The sequence below is a fragment of the Cimex lectularius genome, unplaced genomic scaffold (genome assembly GCF_000648675.2).
Source record: "Cimex lectularius strain Harlan isolate CLEC.00 unplaced genomic scaffold, Clec_2.1 scaffold124, whole genome shotgun sequence".
NCBI classification, from domain to species: Eukaryota; Metazoa; Arthropoda; class Insecta; order Hemiptera; family Cimicidae; genus Cimex; species Cimex lectularius.
Window position 1 is genome coordinate 417,935 of NW_019392703.1, and position 21,293 is coordinate 439,227.

Below are 21,293 nucleotides of genomic sequence, written 5' to 3' on the forward strand. Positions count from 1 at the left end.
AAGCGAAAGACAAGTTCAGTCTACTCACGTTACCAATTTCTTCTTTGTTATCTCAATTTTTCTGAAGTTTATTATAAACAATTTAAATTTTTACAAATTAAAGTACAAAAAAATAATTTATTTTAATTTAAAAAACATTAGTGCTTATTAACAAAATGCAAGAATATAACATGAAAAATAAATAAAATATATAGTACACAAAATAACAACATATATAAATATAAAATTTGGAATAAATGTTAATTTTTATTTATGTACTTGAGCTTGTACAGATGTTTATGATGTGAAATTCCTAAAATCCGTTTTGAGTTTGATAGTCGGTTGTTGTAAGTGATTGGCCATTTCGTTGTTGTTTGTAAGCTGTTGCATGTTGGATTGTATTTTCTGATTTGGTCCAGTCTCTTGGGAGCGTCTTATAGCAGTCTCGAGTCGACTCCTTAAATCCGCAGACTCAGATACAATCGTTTTAAACTCCTAAAACAGTAACATTGGATAAACATTTCAGTTATCATAATGTAAGAAATTCCTATCAATACCTTTTTGGGTAATGCAGGCAAGAGGATCAGACATTTTATTTAACCTTTTCAGAACTTATTTTAAGATGCTAAAATGCGTTTCCGTGCTTATATTCTTGGCCTGTTTTTAGCCTAATACACAATGGAATTTTTTGTTTGGACTCTTTGTCACTCTTGGATACATGTCGCAGATTCTTTGCCCCGCAACATTGTCGCTCCAGAAATCATGACCACATCTAATTCGAGTCTGAGCCATGTTGAATGAGGTCGCACTCTCAGGGATTGCAGTTACATTTTACGGAGTAAAAAAAAGAGCTTACAAAAAGTCACCAAGTTGGTGGATTCATGGGACATTCAAGGATCAAGGGCACAATCTTCTTGTCACACTGAGATCGGAAGATGGAATGGGATTCTGAAATTTTGTTCGGATGAGTCCAGTTGATTATGAATGTCTTTTGGAAATGATTGGACCACTTTTCAAAAAAGGAGACGAATTTGAAGGTGCCAGTTTCTGCTACCAACATACTAGCAATCACTATTGTTTCCTTGCAAGTGGAGGCTTTTATGCAAAGCCTAACTTCATATTTTTGGGCTAGTTTAGCCACAATGTCTGCTTTCTTTCCCCTGTCTTTGTATTCCTCTTAGGAAATGTTCTACAAACATCGCTGTATCTGTAAATCTTCAGTCAATGTGGCGCGACATTGAGTAAAGAATTCCATTTATGATGGAATTCAAAAAATACTAAAACGCAACACACCAGATTCAAGGCTCATTGTTGCGGAGCGTCCCAGATGCAAGAAAATGAATCCCAGATGCAGCTCCATGGCAGAGTCCAAACAAAGTATCCCAGTGGGTATAGGTTTTTATTTTGAAGCATTCACATTCAATTACATAATGATTACATAATTACATATTGATCCCTACAAGGTCACATCCTGATAATAATTGAATTCCAGAAAGTGGTAAACTAGGTATTATGATAATTATTGGTCTGTTGTTTAATTCAGAGGATAAATTAACTTTATGCAGTGGCACAGATATTGGTTTACAATCAACATCAATTTGATATTCTTGGTTGTACACGAACTTTCATCAAAATGCAGGGTAGTGGAAAAATAAAGGATTGTGATGATTTGGTATTACGGCTTCTTAAAATTTCCTAACATCGTGAATGTGTACGCCGCAACATGTGTATCATGGCAAATATCCTTCTGGGCGCGGTGGACGTATGGTTTGTGTCCACTTGTTTACACTTTTTGAAAACTCTCCACTTCATCGTTCAAATATTCTATAAAAATTATAGGGCTTCCTCAGAAGCGTCACTGGCTATGGCCATTTTTTATTCTATGAAAACCACATAATTTGCTTTTCCGTGTGTTTTATTTTAATTAATTATTTATACATTTGGTGATTAGGTAAAATAAAGGAACAATTATTATAGAAAGTAGAAACAACTTTCATTCAATTACACACCCAAAGTGAACAAACGCGCTGCGGAAGATGCAACTGTGGCGTCATTTATACCACTTAGATAAATGTATTAAAATAAAAATTAAAATAATTCGTCTTACAATAGGGTTTAATGTCCACTAATTGCATGTGGTGAACGCGGCATCAAACCACTTTGCAATATATTTTTCATACTATTTTTAATTAAAATTGACTACACCGGGATTAGGACCAGGACCACTGGTGTGGCAAATACGAGTCGGCCACCTTAACAACTTGGCCACTGTGGTTCCTTAAAGAAAAACCAAATCGTTATTTTTAAGTACTACTAGTTATTTTATGTGGTAGATGGGTTCCGCAGTGGCAACCAAAATGGTCAAGCATAGGACACAATCAATGTATTAAGAGTTTAAAAATGAAATTTTTGTCTTTCAAATGGTGCCTACATTTTCATTTGCAGATTATATGAATTTTATGAAAAATGGAAAAACATAAAAAATAGAAATAATTGATTTTCAAAAGGGTGATTTATTTATGGCCTTATGAATTAATGCATATGCGAATTAGAGGGGAAGGGTGCAAAAAAGTGCCAGAGGCAATAATGGGAATCAAACCCATGACGATGGAATCTGAGCCGAGGGTCAATCATGCTAACCACTCGGCTACCGCAGTCCCACAAAGGGTGAAATTGATTTGCAAAAGGGTAAAACGGATTTGTAAAAGGGCAAATTTAATTTGACAAACCTGTAAATTTAATCTCACTCTCATTTTTTTTTAAATATTGAAAATTACCTGTGGAAATTGAGGACCAATTTTCATTAACCAGGACAAGCTCTGGTCGTGAAGATATTTACAGTATTTGTTAGCCTCTTTTAGGGAAGGACCTTCCAACAGACAATCTACCAACTCCGGCACTAACATCTTCAGCATTTGAATTCCTAGAAATTAAATAAATTATCACAACCAAACTAAGATTTAAAGTGTTTATTATAACTAATTAAAAACTATTGACTTGCCTTGGAGTAAATCCTCTATAGGACGCAAAATTATAAATAAGGTGATTAATCAATTTTTCAATAAACAGCACTGAATATTATCAAGTTTTGATTTTTAATTTTTTTAAAATTATTCTAAATAATAAGCTTCTGTGCTTTTATAGTGAGTGCATAATGCATACTAATAAATCTAAATTAATCCACCAATTGTAACAAATTTTATGGGGGAATTTCATAATTGAATAATGAATCACTTACTATGTTTAGGTTCGGCGAGATGAACCAGGGCCTCTGTTGCCAAAATGGTTTCTAATGTTAGCTTCAATTCGGCTTCTGAATATGGCTGTTTTGCAGCTTTAGTATGTAACAGATCGAGCAGACGTGGTGCAAGCGCGTGGATATAACTTGTGCACACTGTCCTCTCGGTATTTGCAAATATGGTCCGCAGTGTCTGTACGCTTTTTAGTTTTACCTGTGAAAATAAGATAGCGTGTCAATTTAGGGATGGTTAGGGTTAAAATGTCAATTTAAGAAATGAAAAGCGTTAGGAATATGAATTTTTTACATTCATGTTTTCAGACTGAAGACACCTTCGGAAATGATTTATACATGGGTATTGAAGGTTTGGAGCTGATACAACCTCTGGTGGTGCGTGCAGTACAAAAACTGCTATAGACATCATCATTGTGACCTCATCAAGTCTAATTTCCTCTCCTTTTATATCGTTGCCTAAATAATAAATACTTTATTGGAATCATGAAATTTAAATAAGGTTTATTAATAACCGACATACCTGTTTTAGCTAGGTCTATAATTTTGGCAAGAGTGCTCTGTAATAAAGCTTTCCATTGGGAAGATGTCTTAGTGTTCAACGAATAAGGGTGGCAGCAGACGGCTCGTAAACAGTGGAGCACTCCGCTCAATTCTCCGGTGGAGACGGCAAAAGGCCTACATCCAACTTCTTTTAACACTCCAGTCGTAAGGTACAATACAGTTGGAAGAATGTTAGCAGCTCCTGAAAGTGAAATTGTTCTAATATTTAAAAAAGATGGAATTATATTACAGGATCATGCAACAGGAAGAAGTTTGAGGCAAACAATATTTATAATATAGTAACATTTTTACGTTACAAAGAATTTATATAGAATAGTTAAATATAAACTTAATAAAAAAGTCATCACATAAAGGAAAACATATTGGCTGTGTGCATATGCATGTTTATTTATCAGAAAAAAAGTCAAACTTTTAATATAAAAGTTTTTATAATATATATAAAAATATCCTCTTTAAAAGTATGATGACGATAAGTCTGTAAGTTCAATTTTTAGAGCATTATTGTTCAAAACTTCTTCCATACCTTTAAGTGGTTGTCTAGAGAGCGGAACAAGTGAAAATCTGAAGGGGTAAGGTCTGTTGAGTATGGATAGCGAGGGGTTTGTTGCCAGCCTAACTCAGCGATTTTACTCTGACTGACTGCAGCTATCTGCACTATTTTTCCTGGACATTTTTCCTTCCACGCTACCTCATGATGCTCTAGCTTGAGCTTAGCACAGAATACCTCTTCCGTAAGGGTTTCGAATATCCCACCAAACTCCACCATTTTATATTCGATATCAAACTCGTACAGCAAACAATACCTTAAATGAATTTTATCTGCTTTCATGTCATACTCGTCGCCGCACTTTATTCTAGACTTAACTTTTGAGATCCATTACCCCTTTCTTACCAATCCCTTTCAATGCGGCTTTGCCAACCCCCGAACCAACAGGGCTAGTATACAATAAATGATCGCTTTTTAAGGGTGAAAATTGAAATTTGCAAAAAAAATTGTATATCTCACACTGCACCCTACAGAAGTGAAACTTCCTAAATTAAAAGTCCACATTTAAGAACATGTTTGGTTTGAAATCAATATCAAAATTTTAATTTATAATCATTAATCGTTCATCATATTCTAGAAAAGAGACTGTTGGCTTATGTTAACTAAAATATGATATGAATGTTCTTGATTCTAATTTCTCAAGGTATCTACCAAATACAGCATCAATGGTGCTTTGTAATTTAGTAGTTAAGACGTTGGTATTAGTTTTTTTTTTTTAATTAAATTTCAAGCAATTAAAGTAGTTGCTTCCTTAGACGAAAAATTAAAATTAAAATCACCATTGAAAATAATTGGCAATTGGCAACAATTGACTGATCATGCGATATTTACAGGCTTTAGTAAAAGAAGCTTTTGTCGGAATTTTTATAAATAGCAACTCCTCCAGTTACCACTGAAATGTTTCAATTGTATGATGAAGTCAAACTTAGGGATATAAACACTTTCATCATTATCCAGCCGGGTTTCCAAAAGTATTAGGAAATGTGATATTAAGACAACTCCATGATAAATCCTGTGCGTGTGCTTTTATATTTTGACAATTAATTGAAAATAAGCCTTAAAGAGTAGCACAGTGATCCGTAATCAATAATAATCAGCAGGTATGTATTAAATTAAAATCGAAATCCAAGTGTATAAATTTAAGAAAGACGTAATAATCAGTAATCAGTCGTGATCAGCCCGAATGTTTTATTATTTCTAACAATGATGTATATAGACAGTACAAACTGGAGATTAAAATGGAATGGAATATCGGAGTCAGAGAGGTGAGGGAGAAGCAGCTGTCGGTGCACTCGGAGATAGGGAAGAGTAGCGTTTTCATCACATTGAATGTTTTTACTCTACCGAGCAAGTAAGGAAGTTTCATTTCAAACTTTTACACACATGCAACATATATTACCTAGAGGTGAACACAAATCTGGAAGTTTTCCCATTGAATCGAGAGCTTTGTTGACCAATTGGAGTTTGGCTTCTGAAAGTCCCGCAAAGAACTGAGGCTGAGATGAAGCCTGCATTGTACTATTGACTGAAGGGTTGAGTGCCGGTATTTGATGTACAAGTAGGCACAGGCATACTTCTAGAACTGCAAAAACTAACGATTTCCCTGGTTCTAAATCGTTACCGTCAGCTCCTCCTTCACCGAGATTTTCTGAATCCTCACCAGTCATATCAGTGCTTTCTAAAAAATTGATATAAAAAATGAATACCATTTTACTTTATAAAACATCAAAAGTAGAATATAACAATGAAAATATAAATCTCATAATAATATAATACCAGCAAGTTTATTTTTCCTCTGAGTCTCTAAGTCCTCAAGAGCAGCCTTAATCACCAGCCCCAAAATATCCATAACTAACTGTTGAGCTTCCAAGTTTTCTCGAGTCAATAAAAGCCTGCTTAAACAGTTTTAAAAGCATTAATTTCTAATGAACATTTCAAATTTCATAATTATTTACCTGTGAAGAACATTACAAAGTTCGATTCCCAAGGTTTTACCAGACATCAATAGCTGTCTAGGCATTTCCGTTTGAAGTAGAGTTGAAAGTGCATGTAGACATGTAATAATGCTTTCAATAGGTTCAACCATCCTTGGCGAACAAAGAGCTTCCATGCATACACCTTAGTTTAAAAAAAAAGTTTTATTTCAAGGTAAAGTACTACCAATAAGTCAATGATTTCAAAACATTGATTTTTAAATGTTACAGGCAAACATTAGAGTTTGTAATTAATTACAAATATAAATTATTGAATGATTACAAACCAAAGAGAAGGTGGAATCTATCATGGACATTTTCTCCCTTGAACTGTGTTGCATTTAGCCAAAGTGACGCAGCATGCAGGAGCGGTGGCCATGATGCTGCATAATGCGGTCGACAGCTGTCCATCGTATCCATTGTATAAAATGCCCCTCCGTCATGGGGCAACTGGCTCGCAAATTCTTGGGGAAAAAAGTGTTGAGTGATATACTACGGTTTGGTAGTGGAGTAATACCAAGTATCAAGAATTCTTACAATGAAAGTTTGGTTTTTTACTATAAAAATTATATTTGAGACTAGTTTTATCTATAAAAATTGAAATCTATATGTACCATGAAAAACTAGCCTTTTTTTATCATAAAAATCATGTGCACCCTTTACTACTAAAATAATTTTAGTACTAATTACATATTTTATTATTAAATTTTTACAATGAAAATGAATGGCAAATCTAATTTATTATAATGTTAATCAAAATTCAAGAAAAAATAAAAAATTATGTTTAATGCTAGATTATTTATAAATACCTGGTGGCAATGAGAGAAGCGCATGGTCTTTTAATGCTGCCAGCCATGCCTGTGACAAGTTGCTGATCTCTGGTTGAACGAGTGCAAGAAGGGATTCACCTCCTGACTCAAAATCACCAAAATCTTCATTCTCTTCGTCTTCATTTGAAGTAGTTGAATTGATATATGTGTTAACTTTGATCTGTGTTTCCGCAGATACAACATCATCTATGTTTATGTTGTTTCCTGCAGGATTGTTCCCTACCATGGCTACTATGTAAACCTGTTGAAAAAAATAAATCAGTAAAAATGAAAAAAAATTAAATTTCAGGTTGAACTTACCTCAGCCCATGCCTTGAGTATCGCAAGTCTTTCTAGAGTAAGTAAACTTTCATTGTATAACAAACGTGTTCCGTTTGACCTTTGTAGTTTGGTCAGAGATGATACCAATAACTGTTCTACTCTTCTCAAATCACTTAGATCTTTTGCAACACCAGAAGCAATCCAAGCAGAACAGACTTGACAAGCAGCAGCTGTTACATGCGGTGCAGTATCGGTTGAGAACGCAGGCCTCAGTGCGGCTCCAACCTACAATGTTAGTTTTAAGTTTAAACAAAAATATATAAAATATTTCCATTTATTTCATTACCTGTGCCTGATACTGCTCCAAGAGTAGATGACCGGGAAATTCTGGCTCAGGAACGTTTGCAAAAGCTTCGATGATTTCATGAAGGGTCGCAAGGCCTTCGAGGCGAAGTTGGTCGCAATCGCTTGTCGCCGCCATGAAGGCCATTCTTACGAGGTCAGAAAGGTGTAGCACAAGGGAATTGTTCACGCCATTTGAATTTAACTCTTTTGCTAATGGAAGATTAAAATGTCTACTGTGGCCTAGCCTACATGCTGCAATTATCTTCCTAATACACTCAACAGAAAAAACTCTAGTTGGCCATCTCGGCTGTACGGCCGTTCTTGTTAAACTCCCCTTTTGCCCGGTTTTAAGCTCTTCGCTGTCATCCGTCTCTTCGTCGTCATCATCTTCTTGAAAGCCACCGATGTTTCCATTCAATCTGCTAGATCCATCACTTTCTAGGTTGGAGATAGACTCTAAATAAGAAAATTCTGCTAGTTACAAAAAACTAGATACAATTATTAGTAATATATTTTTTTAAACCTGTACCTACCAATTTGCACAGTCAATACTGCTTTAGAAAGTGATAGCCACTGTGTGAGGTTGTCAACAGCTAATACTTGCAGCATACTTGTGAGTGTATCATGTATGTGTTTTATAAGACTTGGATCAGTTTCAGTATCAAGCATTGCAAAAAGAGCACCCGGAAGACCAGATTCAGTAATCAGAAGTCCTATGGAAAATTGATTAATTATTAACATTAAAGCTGTTGAACAAGAGTTTTTTTTTTACCTTCAACCGGATTGCCACTTTCTTTACATTCCATGGCTAGCGTAAGGGCATGTTCACAAACTTCTTTGGCCTCTCTTTGAGTCAACTGTCGAAGGCAACAAACAGCAGCTTTACGAAGAAGCAGATGGTTGCTTGACAGATTCATCTGTAAATATGTATTTTTAGTACGTGATAAACAGGCGATAAATATAATACTTACACAAAGGTTGGGAACAAGTGATGATAGATTCACATGTCTTGGAGCGAAGAGGTGAAGTTGCTGAAGACACGATGTGGCTTCAGCCTGAACCAAAGGATCCCTGTGATCCTGCATGATTGCACATGCGCATAAAAGTGACGATCTCATTGAGCACACTGAGCTTGTATTCCCTAATAAATAATATATTAAAAGCATGTCAAAATACATTGACGGAACGCTAGGAAACCTTTTTACCTTGTAATTCTGGCCCCACAGTTGTTATAACAGCGCCAAGGACTTTTCCAATGCACTGATGTACATCGACATGAGAATGCGGTACTGTTAGCAATAATTTGAGAGCGAGAGATAAAGTTGGCTCGACATAACCCCTGAACATCGGACCTCCAGAATCAGCAATCAAAAATAGAGCATGCAATGACCAAACTTGAACGATTGGACTAGTCGAATCCTGAGAGAGCGCTAACAAAACTGAGACGCTAGTGTTTAAGTGTTGAGCAGACCCAAGGCCTCCGACATATCTAAAATGATAAAAAGCATAAGACAAACGCATAAATTTATACTTAAATAAATTCTTGCAAACCTGTGCATGCAGCCTAATGCTAAAGAATGACCAGTTCTACTGACGACATCTCTGGCCGATTTTAATCTATCAAAACTATTCTGCGCTAATTCAGCTGTTGTTCTCGGATCAGCAATGACTTGGGCCAATCTTCCCAAGCATTCCCCAGCAGCGCATCTGAGCATAGGAGATGTGCTTGTCAAAGCATTCTAAAACACATTTTGATTAATATTTTTTTTAAGAACATCAAGTATAAAAATACTTACGAGAATAAGAGAAATCGCTGATTTTTTTACATCATCCTGACCTAGGCTAGCTTTGACTTCTGTCGTTCCTTTGAGACCTGCCAGAAGTGCCGCAAGAACATTCAACGTCAAAGCTTCAGCTCTTGAGGATTTTGTAGCTTTAATCGATTCTGAGAAATGGTCCAACATCTGTACTTTATGCTTGTTGGCGATTCTAGGAAAGATGCAGCCAAAGAGTACAACGGAACAATCAATAACAGCGACGCCAAGAGGCAAAGGGCCTGGAACTACTTCATCCTAAAAAATTAAAATATATATCTATAAAAGTTATCGTATGTAATTAGAATTATATTTTAAATTTAAGAATTTTCAAACTTATAGCAAGTAATTTGCGTCAATTTGTATCAAAAAATATAAAAAACTCAAAAATACATAGAATATTATTTAAAAAGGCACACTTTACCCACATGAGTACCACCTTAATTCACTCCCTATAAGAAACCAAGGCATGCCACTCTCAGATTTGACACACTGAGCAACCTTTTTCTATAAATGAGACACCTGTGCAGGTTTTATCCCAAAAGCAGATGTCCTGTGTCAGACAGGTATGGGCAATCATCGATCGAGTAAGCATGATCATTTCCTTTCGTTTCAGCTATTGTTCAGTTGTCGTCTTAACTTTTAAGAAGGAGCTTCTCAGACGACCTGACCCACTGGTGCTGCCAATGCACTCTTACAATATTCTTACATGTAGTGTCAGGCCGGATCGTGGTAGTTAGGTCTGGAGGGCAAAATATTACAGATTTCACTGCCTCATCTGCAAGTTCGTTGCCCTCCAGCCTGATATGTCTTGGGTACCCAGATGATTACTACCATTTTTCCAAGGTATATTGCTCTAGAAAAAGCAGAAGTGAGGATCCGTCCTGAATTGTCAATACCATGCTCGGAGTCGGTACAGACGAGAAAGGCAGTTTTCATCTTCTTGAATCATCCCGAGATTGCATACAGTTCCACGGGAGCGAACATGAAATAGACAAATCATCCTAAGCCCTACTGTAAAAGCGGACATTTCTAAGAATGCAGCTTGGTAAAGGTGTGGCAGTGTACATGACCTGGCTAATATCACGAGATCATCCCAGACCATAATTTTGAAAAGTTAATAAAAAATAAAACTACTTTGAAAAGTTCATAAAATGAAGATTATACTAAAGATAAACTTACCGAACCGACAGCTCTGTACAAGCAGCAAGAGTCATGTTCTAAAGCACCAGAGCCTGCTGCACTATTTGGCTGTAACTGAAAAATTAAATTGTTACAAAACAATAAAAAATAAATAGTAATTATTAACTATAATATTAACATCCATATTTCAAAAACAATTACAAACTACTTTTGCATATTATTTAATGATTACAGCACACATTTTACAAATTTAATTTTTTACAAAATGAAAGATAAAGTTTTTTTTATCACCTAGTTCAAAACATTACTCAATAATAAAATTTTATCGCATTTACGTCCATCTTGTCAAAGTTTGAGCTAAAACACAATTCATGTTTACTTACATAATCACCATCTGCTTTCCTATTTGGCTCCATCTTTGAAAGCAATAAGAGAAAAAGAATGGGAAAATGTTTGCTTAATACATGGATTTTACTATTTGAAATATATAAATATAAAATGAAAAACTTTTTCCACTGAATAAAATGAAAAATTTTAATTTCTCAGCAGTTATTGGGAAAGTGTTTAATATTTGATCAAAATATGAAATACAATAAAGAATTTTGATATTACCTGGTCTTCAATCGTCCGATGATCTGTCTCTTGTAGCCAAGACCCCAGGATGACGGAATCGTCCGCATGACAGGCTGTACGCAGCAACGATGTTGTAGTGTTTGCCGGATTTTCACTGAGGGTAAATTCGGAGACGAGAAGGCGAAGAAGGTGTGTTAGAGAATCTAAAATGACAATAAAATATAATACATGGATCACTTATAATATATGTCTATAGTCAACATGTTTAAAGAGAATATGATTTAATTTGGGGACTTAAGCTTACTTTCAAAAATCCCTGGTGGTAAAAGTGTTAGAGTCTCGTAAAGTCTTAACCTCACCATAGCTGCTGGAGCTTTTAAGTGCTGGCCATAAGTTTTTAAAATGGAAGATATGCTGAAAGAAGAAAAACTGTAATTTTCCCAATTACAAGAAAAACAGTAATAATTGGTAGAAATGTATACCTTGTTAGCATTGCCAGGGCTGATTCTACAGGAGTTAATATCCTCTTGGAAATTTCATCTGTAACTAAGTCAGGGCAATTTTGTAGAAAGCTGTGCATGGCTGATAAAGCGCCGGCTCGACCTTCCAAAGTCACCTGCAAAAATGTTTAAACAAATAATGTTTTCGATCAAATGCAACTCAAATTATTCTAGCTAACCTGCCAAGTAAAAGCATCACCCCTTGCTTTTTCTGATTCTAATTCTTTGTTCGACCTTGGAAATGAATTCCTCCACAATAAAAGCATTCGAGGTAAAAGGCCTTTTACAACAGGAACACCTAGATAATAAATATATTAACATATTGCTGTTGTACTAGGTGTGATTCATTAACACTTTCAGGCCAGTATATCACACTCTTGGACCTCAAGTGAGGTACTGAAAACTAATATCGCATTCTAGTTTCTTTACTTTTAGATTGAAGTTCAAAGAAGTACTCTGTTCTTTAAGTTATTAGTTTTAGTTTTAGTGAGACTAAAAAATATAGTGGTTTAATATTTGAAAATTGAAAATAGACCAGGAATTATATTGGTAAGTAAAATAGCATTATAGATGATATCAAGTCGTATAATTTTATCAAGTCAAAGGGCACTATTTTTTAAAAATAATTTTTAGCATAATTAGATTATTTACGGGAAAAAATGAACTATCTGAGTAAAGAGCAAAAATTTTTAAATATTGGATGTGTGTGTAAGTTTTCTCATTTTTCAGAGAAAAAAAATCAAACTTTCAAGATACAAATTTGTTTTATTTTTAATCGAAAACATAATTTCCTTTGTTTTCTATAACACACTGCCTCCGTACCGGTAGCAGAAATATCTGCTTTTCTTATCAAAGCTTGATGACAGATGAAAAAAAAGTCCTAAAAAAACGTCCAATTTTCAGAGCATTTCAAAAATTGCCTACCTTTTAAAAGGTTGTCTAAGGAACGGAACCAGCAAAAATTGGAAACAAGGTCTGGAGAGTATGGGCGGCAGGGCATTTGTTGCCAGCCTAACTTGGCGATTTTACTCTGATAGAGTAACTTCAACGCTACCTCAAAAGCTCTACTGGGCACAGTATACCTATGATGTAAGGGTTTGGCTGCACGGGAACATTTCTTAACAATATCTTTCAACAGTGCTTTTCCTACCTTAAAGCTATAAAGGGGCTAGCAGATAATAATCTTTACAAGAATGAAAGTCGAAATTTGTAAAAAAAAAAAAAAAAAAACTTATGCACACACCCAATAATATTCACGTACTACCTACCGACGGATAAAAAGATGGCTGCTGAGCTGAAAGTGTTAAAAAAAAACAATTATTTAAAGCTAACAATACCTAATGTCATAATGGCACCAATAAGCAACCAGCCAGCTTGTGTTCGATTCAATGACAGACGACTGTTTTGACTAGCACTTCTGAGCAGTTCTTCAGCAGTATTGAAGATAACCTATATTCACACAGTATTATTATTTGAATAATGAAATTTTTAAAAAAAATCATAACCGTACTTTTCCCTTGGTGTGAGGAACACCAAGTGGTGACAACCTAACTCCACCGAGTACAGCAGCCAGGGCAAAGCTGTATCCTGAAATTCCCTCAGGCGAAGTTCTCATATTCTCAATACTGTCGATACATCTAAATGTAAATTACAAAAATTAATCCATTAACATAAAAATCGTTTTTAAAACAAAATATTTACAAATCGATTAAAGGTGTTATTTGACTGGGAATGGCAACACAAATGCAACGAAGACACCAAGCAGCTGCAAGCCTTGCTGCTTGGCATGGATGAACCAAAACAGATACGACCACATCAAGAATGTCTAAAACAAAACAAATTAATGTCATCCTTTTTATGCTATAATCAAACATTTTGAACTTACTGTTTGCTGGATCTGAAACAAGATTACTCGCTGTTGTCCCAAGTGATAAAATAAGGGAAGCCATTTCCTGCAGAGCGCACACGACCAAATGCTGTCCAAATAGAGTTTCTTGGTTACAGTCTTTAGCGTTTTCAAGGCTCAAGTCTGCAAAAAAAATTGTGATTCGTTACAGGAAATTAATCAACAATATATCATGATTTACAGATAAATTTTGGGTGTTTTTTTTTTATTTATCTTTTAATGAAGTTTATTGTTATTAATAAAAAATTTATTAATGATTATTTTTACCAATGGAGTTCATTTGTGCCTTGATGATTGCCGCTATTTCTTTGCAAGCAGAAGCTTGGGCTTTCTCACCCAACATTTTCCCCAATGTGGAACGTAATGTAAAGTTAATGCATTTTCTCGAATATACCGCATCGACATGAGAAGAGGCTGCTTTTGGGTTTGAAACCAACTCTAGAACATGTGTTAACAACGGGGTCATGTTCCTCTCCAACCACTCGCCTCCAAGCATTTGGACAAATACAACATAGGCCTAAAACAAATGCAAAAAATTTTAAGTTGAGGAAAAATTTAATTTTTATTAATGGATACTTACATGTGTCACTCCAACTCTGACTTCTCGATTGACACCTGAGCTACCTTTTATTATTTCACCGGTACCTTTGAGAAAACCATTCCCACCGCGCAAAAATCCTGACATGAGAACACCAAGAGCTTCTTCTAAAGATAAACAACTTCCTTTTGTTACACTTTGCTGTTTAGAGTTGTTATGTACTACAAACAAGCAAGACAGTTAAAAACAATTATGAAAAAATCTGATAAATTTTATATACCAAGGTTTTTTTGCTTTTCCGGCATTTGAGTCATTGCAATTAGTGTACCAAGTAGACGCCCGACACTGCAACGCACATCATAGTTTGACCCATCCAAAGCTCTGAAGCACAAAGTGGCCAAGCTCTCTAGTTCAGTAGTGTAAAGAAATGCAGCATGGTTCAGCATCTCTAAAAGGCATCTTGCAGCGGAACATCGTACTACCATTACTCTATCAGTCAGACAATGCCTCGCAGCTTTGTAAATCTCCTTGTGCATGTTTGCAATCGCATTTCCCATACCACAACAAACCTTGACAAGTAAATTATTTATTACAAATTATTTTCATTTATTTACTTATTTTTATAATTTTTTATCATCATCTTTATATAACTAAAAATAAATTATTTGTAAAAAAAAAGAATTATATATATTTTTTTAATTGATGAATTACTTTTTCCAGGGTGTTCATTATTTCAATTCTCAGATGTGATTCGGCATTTCTTAGAGATTTAACGAGAATTTGCACTGTTTCTTCATAAGACCGGCCCATCATTCTTCCAAGTTTTTCGTACATGGCTCCAACACAACGAATCGCACCTCTGAAATTAAAGATCCGATTTTAAAAAAAATTACATTCACTTTGATTTGTACGACTCACAGTTTGGTCGGAAGAAAACTAGGAGAGTCATCCTTATTTCTCAAGATGTCATTACATTTGTTGACAGTGTCAAAAAGGAGGAATGTATCACCAACGCAAAACAGCGTAGCCATGCATCGTGCAATGAGCCGCCTTGTTGGAGGGCCTGGACTGTCTTGCAACAAATTCATGAGTTGCTCGACAAGTCGGCCTTGGCAATCTTTAATGTCATTCTTTACAACAAAAAAGAATCCGTTAGAAAAAATATCGTTAAATAAAATAAAGTACAGATATTTAAAGTACCTTTTGAGCAGCAATAAGGACCTTGTCTAAAAACCTGAGCCATTCGAAAACAAAAATCGGTCGTTTTTGTTCTGGTATCTGCTTTAGTGCATCCTCATTAAGAGTCAGGCTATGTGACAAGTCCATCAGTGTTCCTTGCCTATATTGTTAAACTTATTAATACATATGAAAAAATATAAAAATATTAAGGGATCTTGATTGTCTCAAATCAACATGAACTGCTTATTTCTCACTAGTTTTGTCTATCAGATGCATTGCGATATCCTGGATAAAAACACCCAACTTCCCAACCCGTCTATATTTCCCTCTTTAACATGGATTAAGGATTTCCTTTCCTTGAGTTGAATTATTTAAAAAAAAATTTTTTTTCCAAGGAATGGTTGCACATTTTAGCATTTTGATGGAAGATCAAAGATGATCAAGCTAAGCTACAGGTTGTCCTTTGAGAAAGTGAACATTAGCCGTTACAGAACAGCCACATCGGTAAGGCTATTTTCACAACAAAAGAGGTGTACAAAAAGGCACTGAGTAAAACGTTTAGTCTTATAGGAAAAAGTGCATTTTCCAAAGTATATAATTTATGGGGTTTTACAATAGATCTATTTATACAGATTGCAGTGGAAGAAGATTTTTAAAATCCTTATTACTCCCCCCCCCCAAAAAAAAAAAAAAAATTACTCCACACTTAAATAAAATATTTATGAGAAAAATGATTATAAATCATATTCTGATTGTTTTATCACTTAAAATGTTAAATAAATCCTCAAAATGAATGAATGTGTGTCATAAAAAAATGAGTAAGCCTAGATAAACCAGTCTTCAATAAAAATCTATAAGCAAATAGGGATGGCATTCGCTTCTTGAGGGCATCTTTAATTATGGTATTTATCATCAGAAAGAATCATATAATTGTACCAATACCAAGTGACACCACTCCAGTTTGTGTTTTTAGGCTTACACTTTGCATAATTGTGTTGCTGATTAAGTAGTCCATGATTATCAGATCATGTCAGTCTAGTCCTATGTGGGTCAAAGCTTCCAAAACAGATTTCTCTCCACTCATCTCTTAATCATACCTTCGTACTTTCCTAACTCACTATATTGAATGATTTTCAGCCTCATTTATAGACTGCCATTCCTTTCCTAACTGTCAAGATGGTTAGTAAATAATTTTAAGAGTATATTTTCCTCCATTCTCTCATTTTGCTAAACAAACACAATCAGATATGATCCACCTATCCTTCCAAATCCCCCTGGATCCTTATTTTAGATGTCAGGAATGTCGTATTCTCGCAACAACAATAAGCAAACTATCATATAAATTGATATATAATCAATATGTACATTTGTTTAATACAAGTATTTTTGCAGGGACAGCAAGGCGAACCCTGCTAACTCAACTCATGAGTTATCTCATTCGAGCTTAGATGTTCCCCAGGCTTTGTGATGAGTTGATTTGAATTTTTTTCAATTTTAAAAGCTCTAGCTTGACACTCAAAGAATCACTTGAGCTGAGGTTGTATCCAATGTGTATCAGACACCTCCCACACCCTTCCTAAAAAATCTATTAATTTTGACACCATATTCATTCATTAGTATTACCTCTTATGCATTTAATTTGAACTAGATCATTTTAGGTATATTCTTTTATCTTATATATTGTATTTATTATTTAATTTCAGACCATTGTTTTATTTATTTCCCCTTAGCAATGCTGTTTGAGACCTTGTAGTCAGAATGACAAAATTTAGTTTTCTATCTCAGATGGTGCATCCAGGGTTAATCCTTAAAACATTTTCCAGTGATATATTTAACATATTACACCCCCCCCCCCCCAAAAAAAAAGGGAAATTCTGCATAAATTTTACATATCTTACAGTTCTTGGAAGTGTAATTTGAATATTTCTATTTTTTTCAACTCTCTGTTCCTGAAGAAAACATTCATGTTTCCCCACAATTGTATTTACAGCTAAAATTATCATGCCCTGAAATCTTGACTGGTATTTTAATTGTTGGCTTCCCAACCTTTTACACACTCTCCTACCATATACCCTATTGTCTTTCTTTTTTTATTATTTGTCTGCCCAATAACCTTAGTTTTTTAGTTTTACATCCTTTATGTACACACTAATTTTCATATTATATTTTTGCTGTCCTATTTATAAATATTTTTTGTATATATATTTTTTCTCCAGTACTCTTTGTGTACAAAATTGAGCTAAATAAATCAGTAATAAATTTTTTAAAATTATATTTTAATATACATAATGAATAGTTTTTATGAAATATAAATTTTACTACTTCTACTGAGAACTATAATATCTGAGCAATGTATTGTCAAATTTTGAACGGAATTGGTGCACTTCAAAAGTGAATGTTTCAAATTTCGATGCACAATGCAAAATAAATCAGGCTAAAAAACCATAGGCCGACGGAACACATTTTAGCATCCTAAAATCTGTCCCAAAAAGGTTGTTGAAAAAAAAAATGTAGTTTTCTTTTTTTTATATAGAATTATGGAAATTCTCTTAATTAAAGATTATTCCTAAACCAAACCTACTGAACTTCCTAGTTCTTTACAGACCAATGACCATGACCAATGTAATCAGTAAGATTCTGTAAAAACTATTGTTGCTCCGTCTTTATAAAGAAATATTTTCCCACATTACGCCCAACCTCTGATGATGATGAATATGGATACTAGAAAGTCAGTGATTTTGTTCGTCAAGCACTGCAGCCTTTGGGCTAATAAGCCTTCCTAGTTCCTTAGTTCAGTGCGAACCACTCGATCCTTCTCCTAATGATACCATGTCATTGTCATCGCAACAATTCTTTTCCCTGTTTCTTCCTAACTGCATAGCCTAGAAATGGGGTCATGAATAAATATACACATGTTGTGTAGTTGTTTTCCTACCTATAGACCACTTCTCTGAGTTTAGCACTTACTAACTGCAGTAGTGAGTTTGCCAGTCTTGGTGAGGGTTGTCTTAGTTTAAGTTTGTGTCTTGAGGATTCCGCGTTGTTTGTTGTTGCTTTTTTTATCCCAAGAAGAGGTTCGGGGCCCATATATGGTCTTGCGGATCCTCCTCTAATCAATGTGTCTGCTTTTTCATACCCCAAATTCCCTTGTGTCCTGAGTGTCAGATTTCATCAGGTTGTTGTGCTTCTCCATAACTTGGAGATTTTGGATGCATTCACTGACTAATTTTGATGTGATTATTATTATTATTTTTTAATGGTGATGCCTTAATAATTGGTAATCCAATTTTATGAGGATTTTATTTTGTCAGTCTTTTGAGATTTTCTAAGGGACGAGCATTGATGGCAAGTATTTCAGCTTGAAAGATCAAGAGTGATTACTCATATTGTAGGTATGTAAAGAAAATGCCTGATCCGGTTCCTTCAGTTACGAGCCATCGGCGTACCACGTTGTTATGATTACCTTCTGAATTCTTTTTCTCCTTTCTATTCTGTTTATAGGATGTCGTAAAAAGAACTTCCGGGATGTCAGTCCCCATTTATAAGAATGGGGGATCTGACTGTATTGATTATTGTTGTGTACCAGTGTTTAGTACCCATCCAGTTTGATTGACAAGCTTGTTAATTGCTGTTGAAAAGCCTAAATGAGCTTTTCCTCGCTTCTTCTTGTATAAATATTTCTAATGAAGCTAGATTTAACAGTGTTTCAAGTTGCGTTGACGTAGTTGTTTTCATTGCCTATGTGATACATAGATTTGCCAGTCTTGTATGCTGCCTAATATTTGGGTTTGTTCTCGCTGAGCCGTTTGGTCTACCAGATAAGTGAAATAGGATAATTTGGGTATTACTGCCACAGCTAATGGGCCATTTTTTGTTTTAGTCCCAAAGGTTTATAAAAAACTGTATATTAACAAATATCTGTATTAAGAATATAAAGAGAATTTCAAATCCTTTAGTCTGTTTGCAAAGCAGGTGTCATTAACTAATTAGATAGTTTCTCTTGCCAAATAAAAAAGTTTGATTTTCAAAACTAAAAATACTATTATTTTCTAACTATAAACTATGGATTGTAATGCAAAAGAGCCTGTATTGATAAAATGTAGAAGATAAATTAAACATAATTAACATCAATTATTGAGACAAAACATTGTGAATACTCCAGTTCTGTTTAATATTGCATAACAAAAATACCAATCCGAATATTCTGAAATAATTAATTAAATAATTACATCAACACCGGAATTGTGAAATAATAAAATTGTATTTATGGGCCACTTACATTGTTGGAATTCGATGGTATTACAGAGACAATTTAAAATTCCATTTGCACAGTGCACAAGGTAAAGTCCCAATGCAAGGGATTACTTAAACAAATAATGAAATATATTGAATTAAGCGTTAAAGATCGACATGTTAATACTGAAGGTGAAAAGTAATCCACTACTCCCTAATTTGTGTTGCCATTTTGGACGTGATACCGATATCACACTGGTGAGTGATTCATCGAGCAGGAAGATCGATAATCGACAATCGAAAGTATCTCGACACTCATTGGTCATCTATCGATATATCAGGTAGAAGATCAAAGAATCTTCTAGATATATAATTTATTTATTTAAAATACATGACAATATACAATATAGCACTACTGTTTGTTTCAACATAAAAGAAAATGTTTTTAAAACAATAATAGTGGATGTAATTTATTAGAATGAATGGAGAGGTATATCCCCACTTACCTTGAGGAATATTGAGTACTCTGGAGTAGTGTGAATGTAATTTATTAGCGTGAATGGAGAAGCTTATCCCCAATTAACCAAAGGAATATCAGGCTCTCTGAGGTAGTGTTAATGAATGTGTGAATAGAGAGGCTTATCCTTGCTTACCTTAATGAATATCAAATACTCTGGGGCATTGTAATGAATGTGTGAATGTAATTTATTAGCATGAATGGAGAGGCTTATCCCCAATTAACCCAAGGAATATCAAGTACTCTGAGATAGTGTTAATGAATGTGTGAGTACAATTATGCCCAAGGGCACTTTCAACACACAGTCACACAGTAATGCCACATCTACACAGAAAACACTTTGAGCCCTAAAGATGATATCAACAAAGATTGAAACTTTGGCACTATAAAGAAAATGTTTTTCTAGACCTATGTCACACCAGACCGCATCCTACGATCTCTAAATAATCATCAATTAACAGTCACTAAACACCACACACATACATAATTTATAAGCATGAATGCAAGGGCTTATCCCCAATTAACCTGTACTCTGAGGTAGTGTAAATAAATGTGTGAAAGCAATTATGCCAGTGGGAATGCAGGAATGCTTTTTTATTATACCAAGTTATTATATAATTAGTTGTATTATAGTTACTAAGTATGCTAGTCTGTAGACTGTATAGCTTGCTCTGTGCATAAATCCTTAGGGACAAAGCATTTTAAACATGAGAACTCGGGCGTCAGTGGCAGCAAAAGTTAAGGTGTTGACTTGGCAATTCATTCTGTAATGTACATGTTTGAATCCAGCTGCCCTGAGTTCAAAACATCACCAGACTGAAGAAAAGAAAATCCCATAATTATAAATTCATACTTTGAAAGAAAAATTGTACTATGAATGACATTTTAATGTTTTAGTTCACACAGTAACTATTTTCTTACCTTTATTTGTGTATAAAGTACAAACTGGGCTATGTTCCTAGTTTTATTATTTTCAATATCACACATCTAAATACATCTTGCTACAAAAAGATCAAAATCCTTAGGTACAAAGCATTTCAAACATGGATTGGTGGCCGCAATGTTTAGGCATGATACGATGGCTCATCACTATAATGTAATCCCAGGTTCGAAAAATAACGTAAGAACTGAAGAATTTCAT

The 21,293-nt window shown here is 34.6% G+C and overlaps 1 protein-coding gene across 2 annotated transcripts; it reads right to left on the bottom strand.

Annotated features, from left to right (window-relative positions):
• Positions 1-215: 215 nt before the first annotated feature.
• Positions 216-19,887, bottom strand: LOC106666365 (HEAT repeat-containing protein 5B). Of its 2 annotated transcripts, XM_014393526.2 has the most exons (35): positions 19,682-19,887; positions 15,424-15,562; positions 15,142-15,353; positions 14,935-15,082; positions 14,504-14,792; positions 14,266-14,444; positions 13,953-14,202; positions 13,665-13,808; positions 13,481-13,604; positions 13,290-13,416; positions 13,117-13,228; positions 11,959-12,077; positions 11,762-11,895; positions 11,584-11,693; positions 11,319-11,482; positions 11,090-11,122; positions 10,746-10,820; positions 9,546-9,821; positions 9,301-9,488; positions 8,955-9,238; positions 8,721-8,890; positions 8,522-8,666; positions 8,283-8,462; positions 7,751-8,205; positions 7,444-7,689; positions 7,123-7,384; positions 6,601-6,777; positions 6,296-6,458; positions 6,117-6,232; positions 5,740-6,018; positions 3,753-3,974; positions 3,525-3,688; positions 3,218-3,431; positions 2,757-2,902; positions 216-474 (listed from the first exon to the last, which is right to left on the bottom strand). In XM_014393526.2, coding segments are annotated over exons 1-35 (6,246 nt in total). In that variant the 5' UTR covers positions 19,684-19,887; the 3' UTR covers positions 216-276. The 2 variants fall into 2 exon arrangements, with proteins under 2 accessions (XP_014249012.1, XP_014249011.1); XM_014393525.2 differs by lacking the exon at positions 11,090-11,122.
• Between the last annotated feature and the right edge of the window lie 1,406 nt (positions 19,888-21,293).